The 9,700-nt window shown below is 42.1% G+C and overlaps 1 protein-coding gene across 2 annotated transcripts; it reads left to right on the top strand.

Moving 5' to 3' along the window:
* The first annotated feature begins 1,051 nt into the window (after positions 1-1,051).
* LOC6604991 (proton-associated sugar transporter A) lies at positions 1,052-6,706 on the top strand. 2 transcript variants are annotated; one of them, XM_002029798.2, is made up of 4 exons: positions 1,052-1,933; positions 4,351-5,772; positions 6,129-6,303; positions 6,365-6,706. In XM_002029798.2, exons 2-4 carry the CDS (start codon positions 4,370-4,372, stop codon positions 6,584-6,586), a joined length of 1,800 nt encoding a protein of 599 aa, XP_002029834.1. In that variant the 5' UTR covers positions 1,052-1,933; positions 4,351-4,369; the 3' UTR covers positions 6,587-6,706. The 2 variants fall into 2 exon arrangements, with proteins under 2 accessions (XP_002029834.1, XP_032574351.1); XM_032718460.1 differs by lacking the exon at positions 1,052-1,933 and adding an exon at positions 3,169-3,553.
* The last annotated feature ends 2,994 nt before the right edge of the window (positions 6,707-9,700 follow it).

The raw sequence follows: 9,700 nt of genomic DNA, 5'->3' as shown, positions 1-9,700 counted from the left end.
AGTGTTTCAGACTGCTGAGATTTGATAACCGTGCGTCCACACCCCGTCTGTGATAACGTGAAGGCTAAATAAATAAACCGATGAACAAACACTCGAAATCAAGTGGAATTTCCCAGTCTATGCGGCCAGTGTAATCTAGGATTTCAATCCACCCTCGGAAAATCACTCGAGAATCACTGTGCATATTACTACATCCATGAATGCCTATGCTTTGAAACCTGTCGCCTGTGAAACAAGTTTCATGTGTGTTCACTGTCGTTCCCGGTGGCCAGAAATTCAGGTGAGCAAGAGTGTTCCACTTAGGTGCTCAGAATCTACAGGCACCTGCAGCAGGGCTAGATCAAATCTTCAGCTAGGTTCGCTCAAGAACCAGGAACTGTGCTAATGCTAATTAATAATTAACATAATTACACACAGATTGTGCTATGTCGTCAGACAAAATGCATTGCGAATGAGCTGAGGCGGGGCAACAAACTAAAATAAAAAAAACACCTAATGTCAACATCAATATTTATGGCAAGATTTGTGTGCAGAGAAAAAAATGCAGACCATTTAATATCTAATTATTATAATAACTAGTACATGTTTATTCATTAGGCAACACTCAGCTAAAGTTTTATCAGCATGCGAAAGAATCTTAGAACACTCACATAAATTAACAGAAAATAATCAAAATGAAATATAATATAATAACTATAATAACTAGATAACTATCTATACGATCATAAAGATATTTAAATATTAATATAATAAGACTAGAAACTCTTGAAAGGGATATATCACGAAAAGTCGAGAAAGATTCTTGCTGCATTTTGATAAATTGGAATAGTACTTGTCTTTTCTCTCTGTGTGGCCACTGCTCCTAAGACAAAGAAAGGAAAGGCCCGACCGGACCCGATACGATAAGACGTCGATCGGAGGGAGAGTAAATATGCCCCGCGATATGGAGGCCCGATCCGATGAAGAGTGCTCTGGGATGCGAGAGAGAGGCAGAGCTATGGGAGACCCAGCTGCCGTATAAATTGGTGCGTCCAGAGGGTCCACCATTCAGTCGCAGAGCGAACCAGAGCAGACCAAGATCATCTCGAGCAGTAGTCCGAAGGCGATTGGGCCATCCAAAAATAGACCAAAGTCATCGAAAGTTGAGGCACCGCAAACAAAAACTTCTGCAAAAAATAGAACATAAATTTTCCATTTCGTGCGTATCGATTCGAGGGACATAATTCGGAACTGCGCAGTTTGCCGGGAAATTGTGAGGAAAACTCTTCTTTCATGTCTTGCCAAAATCTTCGCAGCGTTCAGGCCAAAGGAGTAAACAGCTGCCGCGCTCGACAAGCGGCAATGTCAGCAGTTTAACAAGAAAGTAAAAATCATACAACCAAACGAATAACAAATCCATCGGGCAAATATAGTAGATATATCATTGAAATTAATAATAATAATAATTCGCCAAAGTGCAAGTGAATCGAGAGCGACAGAGAAGAGTGCGGAACAACTTTCCGCAGGAAAACAAAAAAAGGAAGACCGAGACTGGGGTGCAAAAATTGATTTCGTTAGCCTTTTGCCAGCACCAATTGCATGGGTAAAGTTATGAGAGTGAATTCATTACCGCCGCCCGCCCACAACTGCCACGCCCACGCCCGCTCCAAGCAACAACAGCAGAAACAATTGAAATTGAAGAAAATCGAAATATATTTTATGTTCAACAATTTGTGCAAGCGAAAAACTTTAACGGAGTATAATTTATTGACACTAAAACGGGATAGTGAGTGAAGCAAAGCGCTAAAACAGTGACAGTGATCGTTAAAATTTTAATCAGCATAAATCATAAGGAGAAAAATTAGTCACATTTCGTAGCAGAAATAAATAGTTAGAAGAGCGATTTTGCGAGGAGCGTGGGCTGTCAGCAAATCAAGGATTGCCACACATACAGGTGAGTTTGAGCTACTAGATTATTTATAATAGTTAGCGTAATTATATGAATTTATTTGACTTTTATGGTCCTATGATTTAAAAACTAGGTTGTATACTAGAAATTTGCTTGTAATACTTTTTATGCAAGTAATTCGATTTTTATATATACTAGACACTTTAAACTCCAGTTTAACTAATAACTTAAAGTACTTACAGACTCACTTGCAGGTACTTTTTGCAATTAACAATCAAATTACCCCAGAAAGATGATTGTATCGAATTTCTTAAATACTTAAGACGTCAATAATTAAATTGACGTATCCACAATTTCCTGAAAATAAAATAAATTTCGTTAGAATTTTCTCCCATAATTAAGGGAGCCATAATAAAATAATAGCACGGTTCATGCCTGTTCACAATAAGAGGATCAATTACGCCTCAATTGTTGGTTAAATAAACTGCCTATGTGCTGACAGCAACCTATCTACAACTACATATTTGTATGTATATCAAAAGCACAGCACCGGGTTCACACCCCCACAATAAAGTAATATGCATTTTAAGCAGCAGCAGTTTAATAATCATGTTAATTACAAAACGGTTTAATCGCCATGGAGCCAGCAACAATGGAATTCATCTGATTATTTCGCCGAAGACGTGTGAATTTAACATTGTGATATTTTGCTAACCGATTCAGCTATCTGAATGTTAACTATTTCCTCAATAACTCCCCGATATGACCTTGACCCCTTTATATGGATTTCTTCGAATGATTCACTCAGGCTCCGAAAAGTAGTCAACTGCGGAATGCTTATCAGGTGACTTCCTAATCGTAAGCCACCGGCTACTTAATTAATGCCCAAAGCTCATCATTTTGTTGCTATTTTGTTTATTTAAACATTTATTGACCTAGTCTGCGGTGATTTAATTACCAGCCGCCGTTTTCGTTTATTTTTTTTTCCGAGAATATTTATACATATTTAAGTGCAAAAAGCGTCGGTCATCTAACCGGTGGCCCATTGGGGATTGGATTTGAAATTCCTGGAGAAACTGAGAGTAGTACAGTACTGTATCCACACCCGCATGACCTGCAACTTGTCTCAATTACCACGAAAATGTGACAATGTGAATGACACTCGAGCCGGCGGCGTGCAAATTAGATGTTTTGTATTTTAAATTTATTCGAGCTTTTATTATGATTTTATTATTCTTGTTGTTAGTGCTCACGTATGGAGCAGATAGGTTTTGGTCAATGGCTCAGAGGCAGCGCTCGCCAGCCCAGACTATGTGATTAAAGATAGAGAAACCCGGAGACTCGCAGATTCGAAGACCCAGACTCAGTTGCTATTTGGACACGCGACGTTTTGGTTGTTGAAAAGTTTTGGTGCCGCCTCGTCAAAAGCCGTTTACATCACCCGCAAAGATACAATTGAACCCAATATAAAACGCTGATCCGTCAATTTGCCAACGTGTTCGCCTGCAATAGTTCGAAAATGTGGCTAATTGTCAAGTTCAAGCAAAAGAGAAATTGAGTGAAAGATACTTGCAACGTGTGATAATAGCTGAAATACTAAAAACCAAGAAGAGTGATTAAATAGTTTATACACAAAATAGTGATATTAGGCAATTAGGAAATTAAGTAAGTTTATAAAATTTGATAAATTTGATACTAACCCACATAGTACTGAATTGAATTGCTAACAATGCTCTCAATCTACAATCTTTCGCAGAAAGTGTCTTTTATTTATGTATTCCGATTACACGACTGGGTTTGTGAACCCATTTCGGGGTTTACACTCGACTTCGATTTCGATTCCCCTAACCAGATAAGCCTTCGAGTGGACAATTCACTCTCGTTTGTCTTTCGCTGTGATTGAATTTGTTTGTAAACAAAAAGCCGTCGTTCAGGGTTCGCACTCTATAGGCAGTGACACAAATTGCGAGCCGCAGTGCAATTGAATTGGAATTGAAATTCATATTCAGTTCCATTTTCATATTTATATTTCGCCACTGCCCCGTGGACGAGCAGCTCAATTAATCAGAAATCTTTGACGCTTCTTCGACGTGCCGCACCAGATCCAGATGTTTCTACTTTAATCGGTTCAATGTCTCTGTTCTCGGGGTGCGATGGCAAACGGCACGATCGTCGTTTGGTAATTAAAGATTGAGATAGGGAAATTAAGCCCAGATGTGACCTAATCGATTAATGTGTGGCTGCACCCGGGCAGTGGAAAAGTTTTGCAAAGTCGACAATATCTTACGATTTTTAGATTCCAAATTGAGAAGATTTTATTTCCATAATGTTACGCATGAATCCCGGCTTAGATTTATATAATCCATCCATAATTTCAGATTCCGCTTAGATAGATAATTTTTAGCATGCTTCCATCTGTAATTTCCATTATAACTTAATACATATCTTACCTATATTTATAGTCAGTAAGACCGGATCAAAATGGTTGGAGTTACTGCCGACGCCTCGCAGGCGAATCAGCTGTCCTCGGTCCGGAACCCGATGATCAAGTACATGCTGAAGACCCGGGAGAACCATGCTCGGGAACAGGATCGCGACTACTCGCATGTCTTTCGCCGGAAGACGCGTTTCGAGATGTTTCGCTTGTCCGCCATCGCCATGGCCATTGAGTTTGCCTACGCGGCGGAGACGAGTTTCGTCTCTCCGATTCTCCTACAGATCGGTGTGGATCACAAACACATGTCCATGACCTGGGGACTGTCGCCACTGATTGGATTCTTTATGTCCCCGCTGCTGGGAAGTATTAGCGATCGCTGCAAACTTCGTTGGGGTCGCCGACGTCCAATTATCTCGATTCTATCGTTTGGCATAATGTGCGGTTTGATTCTGGTGCCATATGGCAAGGATCTGGGTCTGTTGCTTGGCGATGCCGGATATACTTATGCACAGTCAGCCTTGAATTTCACATCTTCGACGGCGGGATCTGTGGCTGCTTTGGTTTCGGGTGAAGCGCCGACAGGACCTTCTGCATCCGACTTTAAGTTCGCCGTGATCCTTACGATTTTGGGCATGGTCCTATTGGATTTCGATGCGGATACCTGCCAGACTCCTGCTCGCACTTATTTACTGGATATGTGTGTGCCAGAGGAGCAGCCGAAAGCCATGACCATGTTTGCGCTCTTCGCGGGATTCGGCGGCACGATTGGATATGCCATTGGTGGAGTGGATTGGGAGACGACGCATATTGGAAGTTTTATGGGTGGAAATATACCTACTGTGTTCACCCTGGTCACCATCATATTCGCGGTGTGCTATCTGATCACGGTGACCACATTCCGTGAAATTCCACTGCCCTTGATCGAGCAGGATGAGCTGCTGCGCCCGCTGTCCGAACAGGCCATCAAGAAGGAGCTGAAAAAGAAGAACAATACCATTTACTATATCCAGGAGACCACACAGCTGGAGTTCCAGATGGCCAGTGATGATCCCAAACGATTGGAGGCACTGCAAGGCAGCTATCAGAATGGCTACTCACCAGCTCTGGAGAAGCAAAGGAAATCCCAGGACTTGGAGACCCAGTCGGACTACGATGCTCCCGTCTCCCTGAAGGCCTATCTCAAAAGCATCTTCATCATGCCCTACTCCATGCGCATGCTGGCCCTCACCAATCTCTTCTGCTGGATGGGCCACGTCACCTATTGCCTCTACTTCACGGACTTTGTGGGCGAGGCAGTTTTCCACGGTGATCCCACGGCTGCTCCCAACTCGGAAGCTGCTCTCAACTACGAGGCTGGAGTGCGATTTGGCTGCTGGGGAATGTCCATATACGCATTTTCCTGCTCCATTTACTCGCTGTCGGTGACCAAGTTAATGAAGTGGTTCGGGTAAGTCTGCACACTTTAATAATGCCATCGGAATTTGTTTAATTTGTGTAAACATTATTTTTCTTGCTTTGGTCAACAAATGGATTTTTATTCAGATCTTGGTTTTATATACATTACTCAAGCGGTTTTGCATTTACTCTTGGCCAATAGTGGCACACTTCTAGCTGCAAACTGTCAAGTTTACTTTTTGAATTCTTAAAGACGATAGCTTTGATTTACCCTAAGCTATATGTTTACGTTTGTTCCTAAATCAAATATTGATAAGCAATCCAAATGCAATTCTTGTCATTACGATGATCAAACACATTTTCTTCTGGAAATTACATGTTAACCGTGATTATTTCGCTTTATTTTAGAACCAAGGCGGTCTATATTAGTGGAATGATTTACTATGGTATTGGAATGCTTGTCCTGGGCTTGTGGCCAACTAAATGGGGAGTCTTGGTGTTCAGCACGTCAGCAGGTATTCTATATGGAACCATATTTACGGTGCCTTTCATATTGGTAGCTAGATATCATGCCAAAAATTGTGTAAGTATACCGAAAGACCTTTAAAATTCAAGTATTTAATCAAAATATATTTTATTTTCAGTTCTGTATTAAGAATGGAGAGACAGTGCCATTGAAGCAGGCTCGTGGATTGGGCACTGATGTGGCCATTATCAGCAGTATGGTGTTTATTGCCCAGTTGATTGTATCCCTTTCCGTGGGTCCTTTGGTATCCTGGATGGACACAACTTGTGCTGTGCTCTACGCCTCGACGTTTCTGTCGTTCTTGGCGGCCATTGCTGCCATGTTTGTGTTATATGTCTAGGAATCTAAGGATATAGCGAATAAGTGGCCAATATGAACACGAATGTTACATGATTTTACGTAGCGTAAATGTATCTAGTTGAGTATCTTTGCCTACTTTCTGGCAGTATCTGCGACTGCACTCACAATGTTGTGGCATACTTTAAGGATGAGGCGTATATTGTACTTGTATTCATTTAACATTTAATTTTTTTTTGTTTTGTAAACTGCATGAATTATATGAATTTAAATTAGTGAAATAAATTTATTTCTACCCCAAATGATCCCTTCTTGGCTCCAGAAAATTTATATCTTTGAGCAAAACAATGAGCTTGAGGGCGGATATTAGTTTTTACGCTCGTGCGTGGCATTCAAATGCAATTTTTAATTTCCTCAAGTGCACTTTTTTCCCAGATGCTGCCAATTTCCTTAGCAGCTGCACATGCCACGCCCCTCACCCTCCCGCCCTGCCCCGGGGCTTTCTTGTAAGTGTCAGAGACACATTTCCGTTGTCGCCTGAGTGATAAATAGCATTTAATAATTTTCCGTGCGCACATTTCAGGTCCTCCACTACGAATAAAGCAATTAAATTCTCCTTTCTTGGCGGTGCATGCCTCCTATTCCGAGTGGAGGTGAAGGTGGTCGAAAAGGCTATGAAAGCATAAACAATAATTGAGGAATAAGAAAAAAGGTATATGGGTCATTGAGTGACGAGAGCATAGTTGTGGGTCGGGTCGTAAACGTAGGTGTCTTAATAAAACTAAAGGAAATGCGGCAAAGCTCACATGCAGAAACAATCGCAATAGAAAAGACATGAACGGTGCAAATGAGCGACAAAAAGTGAAGTTCTCGTCAAATTGAAAATAAACTCTTTACGACAAGTTGAGAGCGGCACTAGCACTAGCGTATAAGTATCGGCTTTAAAAACTTTGACAATCAGCATCAGTGTGGGTCGGATGGGGCGAATCGGGAGTCACAACACGGCGTATGCGTAACGTGAGATCCTGTGAGCACGCCTCGTTTCAGTTTTCCCCCACCCTTAGTCCTCTCGCACTTAAGAGCAAACAAATTGAGTTTATCGGTGGCTACAAATCTACAGGAAGCTCACAATCATCCATCATAAGACCCAAGCCAAGGGCCATCCCTTCCACCAGCCCCGAGACTCGTCCTAAAAAATATTTACATTTGTCTTGAGCTCATTTCGAAATCCGAGCGAGCAATCGCTAGGGGTTTGCCAGCAAATCAACAAGCCACGTTAGTAGTGTCTTCGTTTTCTGGCCCCGTGTGTATGTACTTATGCAATAAACCAAAAGCCGTCGCAAATCAACAAAGGTAAATTCATTTAAGATTTGATTTGGGGGCCCCTGAAAGGGGAAACACGTGCACCATTTATCCATCCCCCATTCCATCCACCAAAATCTCCATCTCCTTGACGCTGACGATCTGTGACGTAAGACCGCCATCTCAGGCGTGCCGGAAGTGCAGCTCCCCCTCCCAGGAAGCAATTCACCCGGATTCCAGCCAAAAGTGCCAGGCCAAAGCATATGCATTAGCATTGTTTACCTGCTGCGCACGAGGATTGCCGATGAAATGGAATGCTCTGCTGCTGACAAGCGTACAGGATATTGCGGCGGCACTACCAACACTTAAGCGAAATTCGGCGACATTACACATCAATCTTAATAATTTAAAGGTGAAAAAAGAAAAGATTGTGCCATAAAAAATATTATGAGGCAAAAACAAACAATATGGTTATTAGGGAAATATTGTCTCATTTTATTATATTTTTTAAATATGCCATTTCTAGCAATAATATCTGTCAAATGATTTTCTGAGTGAAACTTGTAACTATTACCTTGACATTTGTGGTCACAAGTCAGCGGATTCTGGGCGGGAAGTTGTTGAGATATTTATTGCTTTGCTCGAAGAGCGGTGGATCAGCAGTTCACCAACCTTCATATGGGCAGCTATCACTATTTATTGGGATCTGGGATCGGGCAAGCGTTAAGACCGCTTCCGTGGAGCTTCAGTCAACACGCTTGACACCTTTTGGCCCCGAAACGCTTTCAGTCATAATTTATATGCAAATTATTTTGGTATAATTTTTTCCCACCAGAGACGCTTAACTTTTAACTCTTTTGGCGATGCCCTTCTTTCCTCGATGTGGCTGCTCCTGCTGCCGGAAGGGAACCGCCATTTTATAAACATTTCACAGAAATAAAAATGGGAGTCCAAGCAGATGAAGAAGAAGCTGGTGTAGGGGGGGTGTAACATAAAATGCCAGAGAAGGGTGCAAAAAATAAATGGTTTAAGGGTTTCCGCTTCTTCTCCCCCCACCCCACCAAGTGATGGCATGTCAAGTCGGGCGACATGTGCAATAAAAGGGAAATAATATGCAAATGCAATTATAAGCAACTGGCTGCGATATGAGCAAGACATCCGCATCAGCAACCCCCTTCCGCATCCGCATCCGCGTTGCCGACAAGTGAAGCTGACGCGGATGTTGGAGCGACGTCGCCTGCCAAGCACAAAAAACCGCAAAAAGTTTTGCATTTTTTTCAGTTTGGGGCGCACTTTCAGTTAACTTAATTTTCATAGCATAAACAGGCTGTATAAAAACTGCTCGAAAGTAATTTGATTGGAATTTGAATATATGAATTTGCATTGTATTGTTGGATAAACAAATGCGGGTGCTGCTGCGGATGTGGAGGACGTCGATTAATCCTTGTAACAATTACATTTTTAAATTGCAAGTTGCAGAAGCAATATAATGCTTCGATAAACTTTTGCCTGGCAAATCAGAGAAACTAACACGAGCCATAAATTAAGAAGGCGACAGTGTCGCCCGTTCAAGTATTTCCAGTTTTGTGTGGCCCGGTTGATGTGAAACTTTTGCTGACCCAAAAGCCGGACGTGGCCCCAACCAGTACTAGGTCCAGAACTCGTTTCAGGACCAGAAGCAGGACTTTCGCCCGGCTGTCTGCCAGCCGGCCTGATACATGAAATGTAATAAATTTCGTTATCTATGCATTATTTATGTCGTAATTTGGTATTTTAGCCCCAAAACAGAAAAATGAAAAGCGTCGAGCCATGGCTGGCAGGACATCCAGCAGCTCCAGCGCCAGGACATCCCTGG

This window comes from Drosophila sechellia, chromosome 3L (assembly GCF_004382195.2).
Source record: "Drosophila sechellia strain sech25 chromosome 3L, ASM438219v1, whole genome shotgun sequence".
NCBI classification, from domain to species: domain Eukaryota; kingdom Metazoa; phylum Arthropoda; class Insecta; order Diptera; family Drosophilidae; genus Drosophila; species Drosophila sechellia.
This window is presented reverse-complemented; position numbering and strand designations above follow the sequence as displayed.